Here is a 22,375-nt window from a genome sequence, read left to right on the forward strand (position 1 = left end):
CCTGCGACAGAACACCTCCCTCTGGCAATGGATCCTGGACCCTCAGGTGGTGAGGATAGGCAACAACACATCTGCCACGCTCACCCTCAACATGGGGGCCCATTAGGGGTGCGTTCTCAGTCCACTAATGTACTCGCTGTTCACCCATGACTGCGTGGCCGTGCACGACTCAAACCCCATCATTAAGTTTTGAGACGACACGACGGTGGTAGGCCAGATCACCAACGACGATGAGACAGCCTATAGGGAAGTAGTGAGAGACCTGGCAGTGTGGTCTCAGGACAACAACCTCTCTTGGAAAGCTGGCAAGACAAAATAGTATATTGTGGACTACAGGAAACGGAGGGCCAAGCACGCACCAATTCACAGAGACTGGGCTGTATTAGAGCGCGTCGAGCTTCAAATTCCTCTGTGTCCACATCACTAAGGACATATCACAGTCAAAACACACCAACATAGTCATGAGGAGGGCACAACAACACCTCTTCCCCCTCAGGAGGGTGAAAAGATTTTGCCATTGGCCCTCAGTTCCTTAAGAAGTTCCACAGCTGCACCATTGAGAGCATCTTGACTGGCTGCATCACCGCTTGGTATGGCAACTGCTCGGCATTCGACTGCAAGGCGCTATAGAGGGTAGTGCGTATGGCCCAGTACATCACTGGGGCTGAGCTTCCTGCCATCCAGGACCTCTATACCAGGCCGTGTCAGAGGAAGGCCCCCCAAAAAAATCACTTTTACCCCTATCCACATGTACATACTGTATTACCTCAACTACCTCGTACCCCTGCACATTGACTCGGTACTGGTACTCCTTGTATATAACCTTTTTTGTTGTTACTATTTCCTTTTTTTGTGCAAATATTTGTCTTGGGAATGGCTCGTAAGTATGCATTTCACTGTAAAGTCTACACATGTATTAGGCACATGTAACCAAAAACATTTGGTTTGATCTCAGGAAGTCCTATTCAGTAGATGACTCTGAAACATCCTACGGTAGACCTAGGCCTAACAGTGCTTTCAAGAATTCACAAAACTATGACAAAAACAATGACAATACTTTTAAAGAAGGGTGGTTTCAATTAACTGCTTGGCCCCCAAAGCCTCTCCAAACACATGGAACCTTCTCAGTAGCCTATAATCAATCAACCATGCACCAAAAATGTATTCTCAAACAGACTGCATGGTTCCTGACAGAGCACCTACTGACCTTCATCTTGTGTACAAAGCTCTTATTTGCGGACAGGGCTTTGGTTTGCGGTGACACTGATGGTTTCTTATGCCGTGTTCAAAACAACTAGGAACTATGAAAAATACAAGGTCAAATCACGACGTCAGTGACGTTCAGGTCAGAATGTCGAAGCTCTAGAAAGAGGCCTGAGTTGGATGATCCAGTCAGAGCTAGTTTTCTTCCAATTTCCAAGTGGTTTTGAACGCACTGAAGTTGGAAGTCAGAGATTTCCGAGCTTTCAATGGCTTCTATGGTTGTGGCTAGATGGAGTACAGCTATGGACAGAAGTTACTTTACGTAGCAGGTTAGGAGAATTAGGTTAAGGTTAGGAAAAGGGTTAGAGTTAGCTCAAATTCTACAGTTGCCCCCGACACAACTAGATGGCGCTATGCCCCATCTAGCTACAACTGTAGAAGCCATCAGTTCCTGGGAAACCATCATTATCACCACAGGTGTGCTTTTATACCAGAGATGAAGAGGAAGCGAGACATCCCACTTCCTAATTTTTTCTGTTTCATTGGACATTTACATCAGAGGAGGCTGGTGGGGGGGAGCTGTTGGAGGACGTGCTCAATGTAATGGCTGGAATGGAATTGATGGAACAATATCAAACAATAATTATGACATGTAAACATCTTAATCTGGGTTCTAGTGGTGTATTTGATCTGCACGTGTGCCAGCCTCCTTCTTATGCACGAGTGAAGTGAGTTTGGAAAAACTGAAAGTATGCATCTTAGAAATAATTTTCACGTCCAAATTGTATATGTCCGTACTCAAATAGGCTTATCAAAAATAACATGTGGTAGAACGTTTATTTTGTCTGGTGATTTTATGGATTTATTTAAGTCCCATCAGGTAGCCTGATTTCAGATGTGTCCATCTAAAACAGGATTTGTAGGGAAATTGATATTCTTGCAAAGCATTTAAACGTTTTAAATGAACTATTAAATTAATTTGACTATCCACTCAAGTTTTCAAGATATGTAACTTTTGAAATACAGCATCATATGATGCAAAATATGATTTCTGTATTTTGAAAGTTACATATCTTCATTTGAGTGCTGACAAGCAACACATTTTGGGACTATGTCAACAATGGACTAATGAAACAAATGCCAAAATATAGTTTTTGGGTGCAGTTTACCTTTACCTTTAAGTAAACAGGAACTGGTCATTTTTTTCCAAACGTAAACGACAGCGTGAACTCTTCATTTATCCACTATCTTTGTTTATACCTTTTTACACGTTTCCCACTAATTGTGTCCCCATAGGAAACACTGACCAAAACGACCAAATTGTTCCTACCCAGTCACATGCATTGCCAAAAAATACTAATATCAACTAATTGAAATGTTCTATCAACTAATTTAAATGGTCTATCAACTAATTGAAATGATAAAACTGACATTAACTTTACAAATAATGATATGAGAAATCTGGACAATCTCCTCAGTCTTCTCAGGGTTATGCCACGTTCACATCTTGGCGGAGTGCTGAGGGAATGCAAAAACCATTGACCAATGCCGATATGAATTTACAGCCGAAACCGCGGCCATGTTTGTTGCCATTTTCAGTGGTGCGTGACTTCAGATCGAGATCTAAGTTCAAAACACCTGGGTGCTCGGCACTCGGATGCTCGGATTTCCGACTCCAGTGTGTTCAAACAACTGGGAATTTACGAGGTAAATCATGACGTCAGTGAAATTCAGGTCGGAAAGTCTGGGCTCTAGAAAGAGGCACGAATTCCCGAGTTGGATGACCATTCAAAACGATTATGCCCAGTCGGAGTTCGTATTTTTCCGAGTTCCCAGTTGGTTTTAACGTGGCATTAGCGAGCTAACGTAACAATGACATCGCCTACAGGTGTGATCGGGGACTTCGATTGGAGAAGTTGTTTCTGCCTGTCTTCATACTGTACTACCAATTACAAATTGGATGAGCGTTCACGTGCATTTTCCCCATCGAATGTACACGTTTTTTTCCCCGTCATATTTACAAGTTCCCGACATGACATGATATGAACGCGACATTAGTATCGGCGAATCACAGTGTGTGTTGCTCGATGGTCGCCATCGAAGTGGATGCACCCGATTTACACCCGGGCCATTCTGGAACCATCCACGGGGCGAGCGGAGTTCTCATTCGTCCAGTGACATTGAACTGAAAGTTCCGGTCTAGCCTACTGACAAACTAAATCAAATGCAACCTATATGTGCGAATACGTTTTTTTTATTTTTTATTAGCCAACCGAATGAATTGATCTTCAGAAGCAAGTGTAACAGTGAGTACGTTTTACTTTACTCAAAGTAGGTAACCAGGCAGGTTAATTGTAATATATTCTTATTTTGTATTGTGTTGCATAACAGACCGGTAGACTTGCCTGTTTTGTCCTTGTTGTGACAGCTATCTAGTGCAAGACTGCTGCTTTTAGCTAGCTGGCTAGTTTGCTAACTCGCTGCAATCTGTGTTTGATCAAAGTTGTTGACTAAAGGTAACATTATAAGCAAGGCTATAATTGGCATTTTGTTGTCTTGGTTCTCAGATTGGACATTTTTGCTCACTATTGCTATAGCTAGCTAGCGTTAGATTTCTAATCATTGTAACGTTAGTCAGCTAGCTTAACCAGAGATATTAGAGAAAAGATTGGTTTAACAAGCTAACCTTAATGTTGTTTGCAACTAGAAATAAGAAGTTACTTGCTAGCTATGTGTTCTGCTTCTCTAGGCCACTTCATAATAAATAACTATTAGTTGAAGTTTGTTTATTTATTTATTTATTTCACCCTTATTTAACCAGGTAGGCAAGTTGAGAACAAGTTCTCATTTACAATTGCGACCTGGCCAAGATAAAGCAAAGCAGTTCGACAACATACAACAACACAGAGTTACACATGGAGTAAAACAAACATACAGTCAATAATACAGTAGAAAAACAAGTCTATATACAATGTGAGCAAATGAGGTGAGATAAGGGAGGTAAAGGCAAAAAGGCCATGGTGGCAAAGTAAATACAATATAGCAAGTAAAACACTGGAATGGTAGATTTGTAGTAGAAAAGTCCAAAGTAGAAATAGAACTAATGGGGTGCAAAGGAGCAAAATAAATAAATAAATACAGTAGGGGAGGAGGTAGTTGTTTGGGCTAAATTATAGATGGGCTATGTACAGGTGCAGTGATCTGTGAGCTGCTCTGACAGCTGGTGCTTAAAGCTAGTGAGGGAGATAAGTGTTTCCAGTTTCAGAGATGTTTGTAGTTCGTTCCAGTCATTGGCAGCAGAGAACTGGAAGGAGAGACAGCCAAAGGAGGAATTGGCTTTGGGGGTGACCAGAGAGATATACCTGCTGGAGCGCGTGCTACAGGTGGGTGCTGCTATGGTGAGCGGAGATAAGGGGGGACTTTACCTAGCAGGGTCTTGTAGATGACCTGGAGCCAGTGGGTTTGGCAATGAGTATGAAGCGAGGGCCAGCCAACGAGAGCGTACAGGTCGCAGTGGTGGGTAGTATATGGGGCTTTGGTGACAAAACGGATGGCACTGTGATAGACTGCATCCAGTTTATTGAGTAGGGTATTGTAGGCTATTTTGTAAATGACATCGCCGAAGTCGAGGATCGGTAGTATGGTCAGTTTTACGAGGGTATGTTTGGCAGCATGAGCGAAGGATGCTTTGTTGCGAAATAGGAAGCCAATTCTAGAAGTAGGTGTGTTGCTGTAGTGCTGGGTAGGAACAAAAGCCTGCACACACTTTAGTGGTCACCAGGTGCTGACCTCATGTGTCAGGTGAGTTTTTTTTTAAAGAATCTGCTGATCAGGCCTTGACATGAACTTTTTGAGCTACTTGTAAAACATATTGTTTTTTTTTACTTGTCCAAAAGCTCAAGTCACTTGTTGTCGTCGCCCCCCCCACCCAAAAAAAAAGTGTGTGTAGTCCAAACAAAAATTTTACTTCATTTTATGATGCAAGGAGTTAGTTTACAAAATAAAATGCATCACTATCTTTCCCCCCCATAGATAATCAGACACAAATGTAGGTTACACTCTTCCTATGTCTCAAAATACAACTCTGGAGGATGGTTGGCCACCCTTGGGGGTGGGTTTAATTTGTAAAACTTTCCAACAGGAATCTGTTTTAAAAAACGTAGTAAATAACAAGGTTGCCAACAAACAACGCATACAAAGTTGTATAGCGGCAGAACAAGATACCGGGTAGGGAGTGGGCTATTTAATTAAGTTTATTCAGAAAAATGTCTGTCCTCACTCTGGTAGCCTATGGACAAACATTAAGAATAAGTGGGCCTCCCGAGTGCTGCAGTGGTCTAGCTGTGCATTGCAGTGCTAGCTGTGCCACTAGAGATCCTGGTTCGAGTCCAGGCTCTGGCACAGCCAGCTGCGATGCCTATTCGGCAGCTAGTAAGCTAGGTGAATTGATCAGACTACTTTGTATGCATTGTTTGTTGGCTAACTTGTACTTTACAAAGTTGTTGGAACGTTACACAAATTATACCCACCCCACCCTTGGTAGCCTATAAAATATTGCAACATTACAATTATCCTACAACCAAATACTTTTTAGTGTCTTTATTAAATATTTCCCTCCCAGGGCTCGAAATTAAGGGCATCCTGGCATCCTGTCATCCCCGGGATTATGATAAATAAGTATATGGTTTAAAACGGACTCTGAGACAACAGATCCAAAATTCATACAATCACTGCACATATTAGATTTTTTATTTTTTTTTAAATCTATGAGGCTGATGCAACAGATCACACCGTTTAGCTTATAATGTTGATCAAGTTTTATTTCTTCATATTATAAACTCAACAATGCGCACATGTCTGCAGGCTACCTGCGAATCTTTCCAAAATGCATTTAGTGGAAAACAACACTTCTCAAAAGCGCACTGCACACACAAGCTGTTTCATGTGACAGAGATTAAAATATATTTTAGAAATTTAGAAAGAGGGAGCTCTAAAGATGCTGTAACTAACATGGGTTACTAGTATGATTAGGACTATGCCTTTGGCTGCTTGACAATAAAATAATGTTGTTTTCAAAACCAATAGAATATGAGGAAAATGCTTGTTTCAATGGCATATTAAGTGTTTATAAAATAATTCCCTCAACATTTCTATGGCTGTATTTTGGCTAGGCAACTTTGAATCACAGTAAGACATGCTTCATAAAACGTCCAGGTTTTAATCAAATACATTTTTACAGTTAAATAAATAGTTTAATGCTGACCATCTCCGCTCAAATTCAAGGTGGGTGATGTGCGGTGCGCAACAGGCACTGTTCTTCACACTCCAGTCTTGTGACCATGAACGTGCCTCGAGGATGTTGACAGAATCAAGCCTTTATACTTTAATGTTAATTATCCCATTTATATTTGTCAAACATGACTGGTGTTTAGCCTATATTTATGTAATTAAAAGTCTCATTAAAGTTTGGCTACATTTTTATGGCACCTCCCACATGTCAGCACGGTTTGGACATGAGGCTGTATGCATATCACCTAGGGTTTGACACCTTTTTATTTATGTAGGCCTACATGAAAAAAATATATAAATATTATTCCAATGTTGGCCTCTGATGCAATTCTGATCGGAGTAATTGTTTGATATTGTGATTTATTTTTTACTTTTTCAGGACAAGAGGAAAAGTGTTAGGTCAAAGTCCATTGTTTCACATCATTTGACCTATCTAATCACTTCTCTATCAGATTACAATATAGTGTGTGGACACAAATGAGGGCTTGTCAACAATATTGCTGTCCTGTATTGAATATTTCAGGATTAGCCTACCACTTGGATGAGGTTAGGATCTTAGCATACAGTAGCTACAGAATTGTTAGCTTGTGTAAAAATGCGGCAGCAATTTTTCAACTAACATTTACGTAGCGAGAACATTACTTCCTCTCAACGTGGAAGTTACCAGTGTCTTCTCATCTCCCATCGCTAGTTGCAAGAGGAATGTAAGAATTTAGAAAATGCTCCATTAATTAAATGAAATATATTTTTGCTCCATGAGGTAATCCAACATTGTGTACGCCGCCATATTGTCTATTTCAGATCTTCTCTCATTGCTCAGGACAGGTTGGTGTTGGAGCAAAAATGTATTTAATTTATTAACCAAGCATTTGGTCAATTGCAGCAATTCCCCCTCACCCCTTCCCACTTTACTGCTTTTCTCACTATACTATAATTTTCTTCCAGCTCTTGTCAACATGTCCAAGTTTTGAAATTGACCGTGCCCAGTGTAAGAGAGCGTCCCCCACCCCTAACAGCCACATGTGTATCATCTTCTTCAAGTTCGACCCTCGGCCTGCATCCAAAAATGCCTACAGGTAAGGCCTCTTTTCCTTGCCTCTGTACTATATTTAAGTGATAATGCCCGAGAAGCAGGTGTTTGGGGGATATATTGGCACGGGTGTTGTTAGGCCCGAAACGAAGTTGAGGGTTACAAACATATTCAAATAATGATTGACACATTTTCATGAACTTTATTTTGAAGAATCTATTCATACTATTTCATCCTTCCACAAGATATGGTCCTGAAACAAATCTAGGGTTGCTACCCAAGCCGGCTGGTCGTTCGTTCTATTGGTTCGGTTGCCAGAGACGCGACCCAGTTGTTTGTTTTAAATGTTCCATTGCCATACTGGCTGGCAAAGTTCTTATCCCTTGCTTGCTAGATAGCCAGCTACGGCCAACTTAGTCACATCAAACAGTGCAGACTGATTAACAACAAAGTATCTGCATTTGCATTTGTTTAAGCTGCTTTCAAGTGACATTTATTTGGATACATCCATAACAATGAGCTAATGAGGCACGATTTCGCCTGGCATAGAAAATGTGCTCTCTCGTTAGGACACTGTTGTTCAGAGGAGCTAGCCAACACAACTTCAAACTGAAGCTGGAAAGATTGCAAACTAGCTACACTTTGTTTTGTTAAACTTTTTTTCATTGACATTTCTATGTATATATCCATAAAGTTATGCCAACTGATTCATGATTTCGACTGGCTAAGAAATGCCTGCCGGAGAAGAAGGCAGACGTTTTACCCCAGCCGATTGTGTTTTTTTGTTTGTTTATTTGCGTTGTTTGTAACTTATTTGTGTTACTTATTTTGTACATAATGTTGCCGCTACCGTCTCTTATGACCGAAAATAACTTCTAGACGTCAGGACTGCTATTACTCACCACGGACTAGCAGAATGATATATTTTTTTCTTTCATGACTCTGACGAGCCCGGCGCAAAGGATATACTGCTTCCTCGGGAACAGGCCACGATCCCCGTGATCTGCGTGAAGAGGAGGCCATTCTGCCTCCTGAGAATTCGTAGGCAATCAAATAAACCCGCACTTCTGTCCATTCTGCTAGCAAACGTGCAGTCTTTGGAGAATAAAATTGACGAGTTCCGCGGAAGATTAAGCTACCAACGAGACATTAAAAACTGAAACATTTTATGCTTCACGGAGTCGTGGCTGAACAACGACAATATACGGTTATACGATGTACCGGAAGGATAGAACAGCGGCGTCTGGTATGACAAGGGGCGGCGGACTATGTATTTTTGTAAATGACCGCTGGTGCACGATATCTAAGGAAGTCTCGAGCTATTGCTCGCCCGAGGTAGAGTATCTCATGATAAGCTGTAGACCACACTACATGCTTTAACATACCTACCAAGAGAGTTTTCATCTGTATTCTTCGTAGCTGTTTACATGCCACCACAGTCAGAGGCTGGCATTAACACAGCATTGAATGAGCTGTATTCCGCCATAAGCAAACAAGAAAATGCGCTCCTAGTAGCTGGGGACTTTAATGCAGGGAAACTTAAATCTGTTTACCAAAATTCTATGAGCATGTTAAATGTGCAACCAGAGGAAAAATAAATCTGGACCATCTATACTCCACACACACAGAGACTCATTCAAGGCTCTCTCTCACCCTCCATTTGGCAAATCTGACCATAATTCTATCCTGATTCCAAAAATTAAAGCGGGAAGCACCGGTGACTAGATCAATAAAAAAGTGGTCAGAGGAAGCAGATGCTAAGCTACAGGACTGTTTTGCTAGCACAGACTAGAATATGTTCCGAGATTCCTCCGATGGCATTGAGGAGTACACCACATCAGTCACTGGCTTCATCAATAAGTGCATCGATGACGACGATGTCGTCCCCACAGTGACCGCACGTACATACCCCAACCAGAAGCCATGGATTAAAAGCAGCATCCGCACTGAGCTAAAGGCTAGAGCTGCCGCTTTCAAGGAAGCTTATAAGAAATCCCGCTATGCCCTCTGACAAACCATCAAACAGGCAAAGCATCAATACAGGACTAAGATCAAATCGTACTACACCTGCTCTGACGCTCGTCGGATGTGGCAGGGCTTGCAAACCATTACAGACTACAAAGGGAAGCACAGCCGAGAGCTGCCCAGTGACACGAGCCTAGCAGACGAGCTAAACTATTTCTATGCTCACTTCGAGGCAAATGACACTGAAACATGCATGAGGGCACCAGCTGTTCCGGATGACTCTGTGATCACGCTCTCCGTAGCCAATGTGAGTAAGACCTTTAAACAGGTTAACATTCACAAGGCCACAGGGCCAGATGGATTACCAGGACCTGTACTGCGAGCATGTGCTGACCAACTGGCAAGTGTATTCACTGACATTTTCAACCTCTCCCTGTCCGAGTCTGTAATACCAACATGCTTTAAGCAGGCCACCATAGTGTTCTTGGGCACAGGGACTAAGGTAACCTGCCTAAACGACTACCGACCCGTAGCACTCACATCTGTAGCCATGAAGTGCTTTGAAAGGCTGGTCATGGCTCACATCAACACCATCATCCCAGAAACCCAAGACCCACTCCAATTTGCATACCGCCCCCGTCCACAGATGATGCAATCTCTATTGCACTCCACACTGCCCTTTCCCATCAGGACAAAAGGAACACCTACATGAGAATGCTGTTCATTGACTACAGCTCAGCGTTCAACACCATAGTGCCCTCAAAGCTCATCAATAAGCTAAGTACCCTGGGACTAAACACCTCCCGCAACTGGATCCTGGACTTACTGACAGGCCACCCTCAGGTGGTAAGGGTAGGTAACGACACATCCGCCACGCTGATCCTCAACACAGGGGGACCCTCAGGGGTGCGTGCTCAGTCCCCTCCTGAACTCCCTGTTCACTCATGACTGCATGGCCAAGCACGACTCCAACACCATCATTAAATCTGCCGATGACACGACAGTGGTAGGCTGATCACCGACAACAACGAGACAGCCTATAGGGAGGAGGTCAGAGACCTGGCCATGTGGTGCCAGGACAACAACCCCTCTCTCTCAACGTGATCAAGACAAAGGAGATGATTGTGGACTACAGGACAAAGAGAACCGAGCACACCCCCATTCTCATCAACGGGGCTGCAGTGGAGCAAGGTGAGAGCAACAAACTATCATGGTCCAAGCACACCAAGGCAGTCGTGAAGAGGGCACGACAAAACCTATTTCCCCTCAGGAGACTGAAAAGATTTGGCATGGGTCCTCAGATCCTCAAAATGTTCTACAGCTGCACCATCGAGAGCATCCTGACTGGTTGCATCAACTGCTCGGCCTCCGACCGCAAGGCACTACAGAGGGTAGTGCGTATGGCCCAGTACGTCACTGGGGCCAAGCTTCCTGCCATCCAGGACCTCTATACCAGGCGGTGTCAGAGGAAGGCCCTAAAAATTGTCCACGACTCCAGCCACCCTAGTCAGACTGTTCTCTCTAATACCGCACAGCAAACGGTACCTGAATACCAAGTCTAGGTCAAAGAGGCTTCTAAACAGTTTCTACCCCCAAGCCATAAGACTCCTGAACATCTAGTCAAATGGCTACCCAGACTATTTGCAGTGCCCCCCCCCCCCCCCCCCCCCCCCCCCCCCCACTCACTCCCTTTTTACACCACTGCTACCCTCTTTTGTCATCTATGCATAGTCACTTTAATAACTCTACCTACATGTACATACTACCTCAGCTAACCGGTGCCCCCGCACACTGACTCTGTATCGGTACCCGCCCTGTATATAGTATCAATATTGTTATTTTACTGATGCTCTTTAATTATTTGTTACTTTTATCTCTTATTCTTGTCCATATATATTTTTTAAATGCATTGCTGGTCAGGGGCTAGTAAGTAAGCATTTCACTGTAAGGTCTACCTACACCTGTTGTATTCGACGAATTTGACTAATACAATTTTATTTGTTTTTGATTTGATTCCTCTCTCTCGTCCCCTATACATTCATTACTATGGGACAGTTGGAGATCGAATTTGAATATTGAAACAATGTTGCAAATGTCAGAGACAGACACTAGGGTTTATACAAATCTCCACTGTTGAAAACTAAATGTTAATCTAAAAGAAATGGGTGATGGTGTCTAGATGCTTTTTATAGTGGAGATCAAGTTTATAAATTGCCTGGATGGTCTGATGAGACAGTGGATTGTCCAGTCAGATGGAACAGAGTAAATAGGCATTTTAACGTCATAGATTTAGCCGGTGGTAACTTGTGGAATAGTCACCAGCTGGAATGCGCTTTTAACCAATCAGGATTAGACCCACCCGTTGTATAAATTACCACACGTTTTTCATATAGCCTAGTCTGGACTGCTCTCATTTTACCTCATAACTTTAGGCCTATATTCAGACGGTGGTTTAAAAAGATGTACACCTCCAGATGTTGAGCTCAAATTGAATTTAAAAAGGAATCGTAGCGTTGAGTAAGATGCAGGGGACATTCTTCCCATCTCTTCATACATTTTTTTTTCAATTATTATACCCTGCTCCCTCGAAGATGCGTTAGGCTAGTGCTGAAGTGTAGCATCTCCAATCTGATGTAGCACCCAAAGTAGCAATGATAAGAGCCCTAGAGAATCTGTGGTGCTGTCTCACTGGAGGTCTTCAAAGCTAGCCTGAATCCAAATTGAATTGCTCCGTTTCACTTCACAATTTCAATGAAACGGAACAATTCAGTTTGGACGCAGGCAAATTCAAAGCCTTCCGTGTTGGTCTAAAGCTCTGCGGAACACCATCATGGGCTACCATCGGCTAACCTTTACTACAGTCACTGCTGATTTATCTCAGTGAATGTCCTTGAAGGCCAGTGGTAGAGGAGCAGTCAATGCAATTTAAAGCCCTGTTTATAATAATCCCTTGGGATCTGTGGAGCTCTCTCTACCTGACCAGGGTCTATCTCTGCCTTTGCCTCTGGGAGATTGCCCTAGCCTAAGGCAATCACAGTGGAGGTGTGTTAACAATGACTCACTCTGGAGTCACAAGATACGTGTAACTTATAGACCTAGCATCCTTGTTGTGGTTGAAATAGTGCATGTAGGCCTAGGTTATGTCAGTGAGGGGAATGGCAAAATAATGCAAGAATGCTAAATTCCTCTTGAGTAACTGGTTTTCTTCCATGCACCCAATGCCCCCAACATACCTTCCTGACAACAATGTTCTGTTTTGAATTCCAATTAGGCCTATGTATTGCATCACCATCATGATTAGTACTTTCCCTGGCAATATAGGAGTATGACTATCATGGATGGGAGGTATCTTGCTGAAATATTAGCTTAGCATTCCCATTGACTTTGTCTCAAACGTATACCCTTTTTTGTAAGTAAGGAATAATTTACATGAATAAATTGTGTAATCATTCTCTACAATTGCACTCTGCATGGCTGGACCCTGTTGGCTTTCTTGTTGTTTTTCTCCTAGTGATTCCCATAGGCTCAGATGGATAAACAGATGGATGCGCTGCTCTCTCCTGTGTAAAATCATTAGTGCTTGCTTTGTTTCGGGGACAGCGTCGTAGACTCCTGGGCCACACGTGTCACCGCAACCGGCTTTGCATCATTAGCCTTTGATGCACAGAGGTTGACCCCGATTAGGTCAATTTGTTCTTAAAGAATCCACCTCCCTCTGAACAAGATTCATAGGAGACGCTGTCTGCCGTGAAGGCCCAGAAGAAAGGATACAATTACTACGTATGTCATTATAGTTCAGTGACTCATTTCTGTTCCGTACTCGTACTCCGCGAATAAATGCCTCTCTCAGTGGAACTATTTAATCCTCATCGCTTTGACCGGTGACCCTGTCATGGCAACTAATGTGTCTCAGGTAGTTGGCTTTGACGAGGGACGTAGTGGAAAACAAACATGCGTGGTGCGTGTTCTGTGTGTCTAATGAATGCATATCATTATCTGGGAACCGTGTGTATACCTGACTGGATATTGCTGTTATCTCAGGTTAGATACTGTTACGACCAGGGCTCTAAAGTGTGGTCAGTTGGGTCACGTATGCGACAAAATATTTTTCTGTGTGACCTGCAGTTATAATTTGTGAGCACCAGTGACCAATATTTGTATTTCTTTTTAGAATAATTGTTGTAATGATAAGGCTTTGCTGTGCTGTTGTTTCCTGAGTGCAGATTGATTAGTGTCATGCTTGCACCATTGCTACTGTTTACTTCTAGCACATACAGTTCAAAAGATCTGACCAATATTAACCAGCGCAATGTTGTTATCTTCCTGTTGAGGATTGGGTTGCCGCATTTTACATTCCTAAACCATGTTGTGGGCCATTCTAAATCTTTTCGCAGGCCTTTAACCATTTTGTTTTACACTTTGTTCAGTCATGTTTTTTTTTAACCTCATTAGCCAGTTGTCTACACAAACGTTACGCTCTTGAAGAGACGGTGTACATTTTTCAATGTAATGCATGTTAGTAGGAAAATAGTGCTTTAACATAATGTCAAACTAATTAATATTCCATGTTACTTTTTTTTTATTTCAATGACTGTTATTTGTATCAACATTTTTGCTTTTCAGAATAAATACATGTATTTACAGGGTTCTATATTAGTTTCTAGGGGACAACATGTGCTTCAGAAGTAGCGATAATTCATATAGGCTACAGTGCCTTCAGGGAGTATTCATACCCCTTATTTTTTGTGTGTTAGAGCCTAAATTCTAAATGGATTAAATTGTTGCTGTTATCTCACCCATCTACACACAATACCACATACTGAAAAAGTGAAAACATTTTCCAGCCCCTGCCACTGAAAGCATCCCCACAGCATGATGTTGCCACCACCATGCTTCACGGTAGGGATGGTGTTAGACGGGTGATGAGCTGTGCTTGGTTTTCTGTAGACATAGCGCTTTGCATTCAGGCCAAATAATCTTTCACATGCCTTTTTGCAAATTCCAAGAGCGCTGTTGTGCATTTTTCTCAGGATTGGCTTCTGTCAGGCCACTCTCCCTAAAGCCCAGATTGGTGTAGTGCTGTAGAGGGATACTCTGTAGTTCTGTCAGATTGGTCATTGGGTTCTTGGTCACCTCCCTGACCAAAGTCCTTGCCTGGTTGATGAGTTTGTTCTGACAGCCAGCTCTAGGCAAAGTCTGGGTAGTTCCATATTTTTCCCAATGACTGAGACCACTTTGCTCTTGGAAACTTTCAACACCTTACATGCTGACCAGACCGGGCGCGCGCGTACGTCCATGTGTGCATGTTGATTTTTGTCCACCCTCATCTGGCGCAATCAGGACACGCAGGTTGAAATATGAACCAACTATATTAACTATATTGGGGTACCGGAGCGCCAAGTCTGGGACCATAAGGTTTCTTAACAGCTTATACCCCCAAGCCATAAAACTGCTGAACAGCTAATGAAATGGCTACCTGACTATTTGCATTGTACCCCCACCCTTTTGTTTTAAGCTGCTGCTACTAGCTGTTTATTATCTATGCATAGTCACTTTACCCCTACCTACATGTACATATTACCTCGACTAATCTGTACTCCCGCACATTGACTTGGTACCCCCTGTATATAGCATCGTTATAGTTATTTTATTGTTGCTCTTTTTATTAAATCTTTTTTTCTTTAAATATAAATTTTCTTAGCTGCATTGTTGGTTAAGGGCTTGTAATTAAGCATTTCACGGTACGGTTCACCTTTTGTATTCGGCGCGTGTGACGTGATTACTAGAATTAGTTAATTTTGGAATATTGGCTAGACCAATTATGTACCAAAGACAATCTTATCTTTTTGTTTTGTTTTTCTGCCATGTATAATATGCAGTAGGCTGCTATGTATTGTATAACGGCACAATGCAAAAAAATATTCTGTTTTTTGGGGGTGGGAGGGCTTAGGCTCATATATAGGCCTATGCATGAGCTCTAATATGCTTATGGATGTTTCACGTGCAACATTTTGAAATGCTTTGAATTAATCATCACCTTAGAAAGCGCTGTCCAGTTCATTGTTTGGCTTTGAAACAACATCCGTTTTCAACCCATTGTTGAACTTCTTTCTTTAAATTGATCATCACAGCGAGGTCAAAAAGTGTAGCCTAACTGTGAGTTTTAAAAGCATGATACTGTTTTGCTGATGTGATTTGTATTTGTATTGATGTCAGTGGTTAGAGGAACAATAGAGCCCTGAGTACCAGGCCATTAACAACCTGATGCGTAAGAGATTACCGTGACCACGGTCATGACTGCCGATGTGACGGTAATACAGTCACCACAACAGCCCTAGGTATGAATACTTTCTGAAGGCTCTAATCGATAAAAAAAACAACATCTAAATAAATTTAAACACCATTGCTACCAATGTAATTTTAATTTAGAGCCCTGGCTACAACTGTAGGTTATATTATAGGCCAACACATGTTGTATAAATACATTGACCCTACATTGTCTCGTAGAGCCAGAACAAAAGAAGTCAAGAGAGACTAAGTTTCACAAGGAACTTAATGGTGTTCCCTGTGACATTCAATATAGGCTACTACTGCAAACCTCATCACTTAGGGCCCACAGGTCCCGCTGCGAGCCCACCTCTCTCCCAACGCCACGGATCGACAACAGCATCAGTTGCCTATTCGTATAGGGCAGCCAAACTGGGAGGAAGAACCCCACAATCGTGTGTGCGGCTGTGTGGTGGTGTGTGTGCGTGTGCGTTCGCTCTGGGCTAGCTGATGATTCATTGGACAGTAGCTGAACATTAATGTGAAGTCACTAAGTCATGCACTGTTGCCTTGCTAAATAAGTGACAGTTGTGCAGTGCTAGTAAAAAGTCGCCAGAGATTAATGTCAAATGCAGCATTAGCTACAGCAGTGATAGTCTGTCAGTGTGATGAGTGGCACATTAAGGCCCATTTGTTATGGAATAACTACTGAACATTTCAGTAGGTGGGATGGTGCTGGCACTGTGTAAGGCCGAGGTTTCACTATCAGTTAAATGCTCATGTTTAACTTGTGAGCCTCATACCAATCTTTTTCATATAGTCTAGCCTATGGAACAGTTCCAGTTCACTGAGCTCCTTCCTCCAATGTGTGCTGTCTGACAGGTCTTCTTTTTTAAGAGTATTTTCTTCTGATCCTATGGATCCTCATCAAAGGATGTCCTTCCCTTCCCCCATCTTCAATATCTTGTTCTCTCTGTTGGAGACACTGTGGCGCGAGCAGCATAGCAGTGGGGGTTAAAACACCAGTTCTAACTGCTCAAATCACTGGCGTCGGCAAACAATTCAAGACCAATTCATTCTCATAATGAACTAATGTCTATCCAGTCTGTGGAATGGAGAGATGGTCAACTGAGCTGAGTGTGTAAGAGAGCTGATATGGGGGAGAGGAGGGGTGGGGGATCATGTCATTCTTGCTCCCCTTTGTGTGAGAAATGTACATGGATAGTCTACAATCCTGGCTGAATGTGAAGAGGGATTTCTTTAGCCGGAGACTTGGCCTTAACATTAACATCATTGTCCAAACGTTGGTCTGATTGAGCGTAGAATTCTGTGGCCAGACTTGTCGTAATATTTAGCGTTGTGGAAATGTTAGTCTGATTTAAGAGAGCTGCCATTGGAGCCGATTTGGCTTTAGAGGGCTGTCAGGAGAAAGCTGCAAATGTATTCTGTCTCCATCCGCTGCACTGGATCAATCTGATATTTGCACCTCCCCTGGCCTTTAGAAGCCTCAGCCTCTCTCTGACATGGCCCTTTTGGAACTCTGAAGGATGAGAAAATATGTTCTTTTTTTTTACCTGCTGTTGTATTATGGATTTGATGTGATGTTTGCAGTGGGGCGGTGTCTGAAAAAGCCCATCTCTTGTGATCTGTCTATGCACACTGTGCAGCAGTCCAAGCTGGGTGGAGAAAGTCGGCAGGGGTTGTAATGTTATTGCGTTAAGGTAATCAAGTTACATGGAGAGGCAGAGGTATGGTGTGCGTACCAAATTAAACCCTATTTTCTATATAGTGCACTACTTTTGACCAGTACCCATGGGCTCTGGTCGAAGGTAGTGCACTACATAGGGAATAGGGTGCCATTTGGGATACAAGCATGATGTTGCATAGTGACAGCACATCAGCTTTCTTCTGCAGCTGATGCGGACCCGGGGTGCGGCGCCAAACCTTGCCGTGCCCTGAGGTGCGGAATAGTGCACACACAGACAATTAGGGAACATGCAACCTCAGTCAGGAGCTCAGCTCAATCAGGTCTGCAGCAAGGCACTGCACAGCTCTTCATTTTCTCTGTCACAGCTCAGGCGTCCGCATGCTTCCCAGCCGAAACAGTTCAGTAGAATTCCTGCATATATTATGACAGTCATTTTTTGGGGGGGTTCGTTTTGGACTTCGGTGAGTTTTTTGGGGGGGGGGGGGGGGGGCTGTTGGGGCACACTTTTTCTTTTTTCTCTCTCTTCAAGCCAAGCGACGGTCTTTTAAGGGAGTATGCGAGCACACTCGTTTGGCTAGCCAAGTTCGGCTAGGCACAAGCCTAACTGAAGCGTGCTGACGCCTTGATTCACTCATTGGTGCAGAATGCAGCCTGGCAAATGAGCACAGGTTACTTGGCATCTTATTCCGTTTATAATGCACTACTTTTGACCAGAGTGCTATGGGCCCTGGTTTAAAGTAGTGCGCTATATAGGGTGTGATTTGGGCCGCAGAAGACACTGCCAGGGCTCAGTCTCTTCGATTTAAAGAGATGCGACCCAAAACATAATAAAAGGTCAAGATGGATACCACCACTAGGTTATGCCGCTAAAGTACATTACCTTAAGTGGCCTAGCATGGTCTCCCTCATAACTCTAGTCCTCTCTCTCTTTCTCTTTTTCCCTCAGGCTAATTTTGGCTGCAAACAGAGATGAGTTCTACAACAGGCCATCCAAAGCTGCAGACTTTTGGGCGAGCAACAGCGAAATCCTCAGTGGTAAGTATCTGCACTTGACGGTGAAGTGGCAGAGCCACACTGTGGGGCGATAGAGAATTTTGGAGAGGAGTCCCTTCTGTATCCTCTCTGTCTTTCTCTGAGAGCCTTTTATTTCACCACAACCCATTTCATTTCAACTCCGCTAGAATGCATTCATGAGCCAGATATTGGTTTCCATGTCAAGAGACAAATAAAATGTGATTTGATCGCCTAGGTCTAAACGTTCTCTTCCAGACTCATGGATAGAAAGTTTGGAGCGTAGCATAAGGTAACCAGTCCATCCAGTATGCATATTAATACAGTCCACACTCAACGGTGATTACTAGAATTTGTTTAATTTTGGAGTATTGGCTAGACCAATTATGTACCAAAGACAATCTTATCTTTTTTGTTTTGTTTTTCTGCCATGTATAATATGCAGTAGGCTATGTAGTGTATAACGGCACAATGCAAAAAAATGGATTCTGTTTTTTGGGGGTGGGAGGGCTTAGGCTCATATATAGGACTATGCATGAGCTTTAATATGCTTATGGATGTTTCACGTGCAACATTTTGAAATGCTTTGAATTAATCATCACCTTAGAAAGCGCTGTCCAGTTCATTGTTTGGCTTTGAAACAACATCCGATTTCAACCCATTGTTGAACTTCTTTCTTTAAATTGATCATCACAGCGAGGTCAAAAAGTGTAGCCTAACTGTGAGTTTTAAAAGCATGATACTGTTTTGCTGATGTGATTTGTATTTGTATTGATGTCAGAGTGGTTAGAGGAGCAATAGAGCCCTGAGTACCAGGCCATTAACAACCTGATGCGTAAGAGATTACCGTGACCACGGTCATGTGGAATTTGACTGCGGTCATGACTCATGACTGCCGATGTGACGGTAATACTTTTTGAGAGGAATTTAATGCACTGAGTGTCCCAGTCATTCCATTTTTTCATTATTAAGAGCATAGAGCATCGACTGGGAAAAAAATGCATTTCTGAGTGTTCAGGCTGTTTAAAAAGTGAACCGGGTGTAAGGCTAAGAAGTGGGATTACAGTAAGCATCCTGTCATAGAGCATTGCTTCTCCTCTGTTTCTGAGTGATTCCTTTCATTTCCTCTCCCTCTCACAGCAGACTAGGAAGTTGTTTTGTTCAACAGCCTCTTTATAGTATTTCTGAGTCAACTGTTTATTCATTTTTTTTCATTACACACGGGCTTTATGGGTCGGACTTGAGTAGCAGCCATTCAACTGATGGCTGATTCTATGTGGTGTGGCAGAAATGAGTGAGTGTGTGGCCAAGTGAGGCTCTTATCTGGTGTGTGGGTGGAGGGACGGTGGTTGGCCTCTGATTGAAGGGGATGGAATATGTTGATGTTTGTTTGAGTGAGTCCACACAAGTCAATCTCAGCCTGATCTTACAGCTAAACAATGTGTTGATGTTTTATTGCCAATTTATTCATCTTTGCCTCACAGGGAGAGCAGAACTGAGGACTTTTGAAACCTTTTTCAAGGACAGCACATGCATAGTAGCACTGACTGTCATCATGTTTGTCTGCTCTACCATCACCCTGGGAGAATAAGCTCTGGGATTCCAGCAGCTCCATCTCTACCTGTCCCTATTGGCTTCAGGCCTTGGCTGGGTTTCTCTGCAGCAGAGTACCTCACCTCTGTTCCCTGGCTGTCTCAGTGCACCTGTATTAATGAGGTGGAAGTGTAGACTTACCATCTTGCCTCTGCATATGCTTCCCTTAGTTACCCCCTCTCTCATAGAAACACACATAGCCTATCTCAGTGTTTTAAGTTTAAGTGACAGTTTAGGTCAGGATGAACCGCCTGTATCGCATGGCCCTTTGCCTCTAGACGTTTATTCAAGTTTTTGTATAGTATAAGTATTAACAACTTGGTATTCATTCTTCAGTGGGTTCATTTCTTCCAAGTGCAATACAAGTGCAAAATGGTAAGAGACTAGCAAGTCACACTGGTTGTAATAAAATTATCTATATATCTCTTAACGCTCCACTGCTTGTCGTATTCACTATGAGTCGCGTAAGGGCATCGCTTCACTCCGCGTCCAGACAAACAATGTATGAGTAGAATGAATCTATTCAGCGTTTTCAGAGTTCCGTGCTCTACATGGTAATGAGGCTCCCATGATGATGAATGCAAGGCAGAGAGGCCTGTCTGTTTCTCAGAATCCCACTGCTCAGCCTTAACTGCATAAAGTACAGAATCGCCTCTTCCTTGAATGTTTTTGTTTTTATGCACTTCTTGTCAGGATTTTTTTCTGTAACTCACAAAGGAGTAAAACTAGGCAGTCAGCGATGGCTTGGAGGAGGGTGAAACATTTGTTCTTTGTGCTTCTTCTAGAATGAATAGATTTATTATAAGCAAACTCTTGTTTTGAGTGTTGACTGGCAGCATTATTTTCAGCAATACATGATTGCCATTGTTGATTCACAGTGAATATATACTAAACAAAATATAAAGGCAACATGTAAAGTGTTGGTCCCGTATTTCATGAGCTGAAATAAAAGATCCCAGAAATTTTCCATTCGCACAAAAAGCTTATTTCTCCCCAAAAAATTGCACACATCTGTTAGTGAGCATTTCTCCTTTGCCAAGATAATCCATCCACCTGACAGGTGTGGCATATCAAGAAGCTGATTGAACGGCATGATTATTACACAGGTGCACCTTGTGCTGGGGACAATAAAAGGCCAATGTGAAATGTTGTCACACAACCAGTGACATATCAGGTTTTGCGGGAGCGTGCACATGGCATGCTGACTGCAGGAATGTCCACCAGAGCTGTTGCCAGATAATGTAATGTTCGTTTCTCTACCATAAGCCTCCTCCAACATCTTTTTAGAGAATTTGGCAGTATGTCCAACCGGCTTCAAAACTGCAGACCACTTGTAACTACACCTGCCCAGGACCTCCAAATCCGTATTCTTTACCTGTGGGATCGTGTGAGACCAGTCACCCGGACAGCTGATGGAACTGAGGAGTATTTCTGTCTGTAATAAAAGCTCTTTTGAGAAAAAATAATTTTGATTGGCTGGCTTACCAGTGGGTGGGCCTATGGCTGCGCCCCTGCCCAGTCATATGAAATCCATAGATTAGGGCCTAATTTATTTATTTCAATTGACTGTTTTCCTTATATGAACCGTAACTCTGTAAAATCGTTGAAATTATTGCATGTTGCGTTTTATTTTTGTTCAGTATAGCATTCAATCTCACTAGTCAGTTAAGCCTACACCTGTTCTATTTTCAGTCAGAGGTGTTACAATGGGAAGAAAATTAATGTAGGTGTTTTGTTACGGACATGGAGTGTGATGTGATTGTTGTGTGTTGTCAGGGCTGGACCTGGAGGAGGGGAAGGAAGGAGGGTCATGGCTGGGGATCAACAAGAGGGGCAAGCTGGCCGCACTGACCAATTACCTGGAGGGAAGGCCCAATCCAGACGCACAAGGAAGAGGTTAGGATCAACTTGGACGAGAATATACCCACTGAGCAGCCCGATATGTACATTTTTATGAGGCAGTGTATTAATATTCAGTGCATTCAGAAAGTGTTCAGACCACTTCCCTTCTTCCCCATTGTATTACCTTACAGCATTGTTCTAAAATTAATACAATTGATTATTTTCCTCACCAATCTACACACAATACCCCATAACGACAAAGCGAAAACAGGTTTTTAGAAATGTTTGCAAATGTATTAAATAAATAACAGAAATACCTTATTTATATAAAGTATTCAGACCCTTTGCTATGAGACTTGAAATTGAGCTCGGGTGCATCCTGTTTCCATTGATCATCCTTGATTGGAGTACACCTGTGGTAAATTCAATTGATTGGACATGATTTGGAAAGGCACACACCTGTCTAT

The 22,375-nt window shown here is 42.7% G+C and overlaps 1 protein-coding gene across 7 annotated transcripts in view; it reads left to right on the forward strand.

Moving 5' to 3' along the window:
• Positions 1 to 2,993: 2,993 nt before the first annotated feature.
• The window catches only part of tango2 (transport and golgi organization 2 homolog), a 57,490-nt gene continuing 38,108 nt past the window's right edge, over positions 2,994 to 22,375 (forward strand). The window contains exons 1-5 of one of the 7 annotated variants that reach the window (XM_082968369.1): positions 2,996 to 3,509; positions 4,491 to 4,586; positions 7,438 to 7,568; positions 18,409 to 18,497; positions 21,843 to 21,962. In XM_082968369.1, coding sequence (XP_082824495.1) covers positions 7,513 to 7,568; positions 18,409 to 18,497; positions 21,843 to 21,962 — 265 coding nt within the window. In that variant the 5' untranslated portion in view covers positions 2,996 to 3,509; positions 4,491 to 4,586; positions 7,438 to 7,512. 7 annotated transcript variants of the gene reach the window in all.

The sequence above is a fragment of the Salmo salar genome, chromosome 24 (assembly GCF_965601325.2).
Source record: "Salmo salar chromosome 24, fSalSal1, whole genome shotgun sequence".
NCBI lineage: Eukaryota > Metazoa > Chordata > Actinopteri > Salmoniformes > Salmonidae > Salmo > Salmo salar.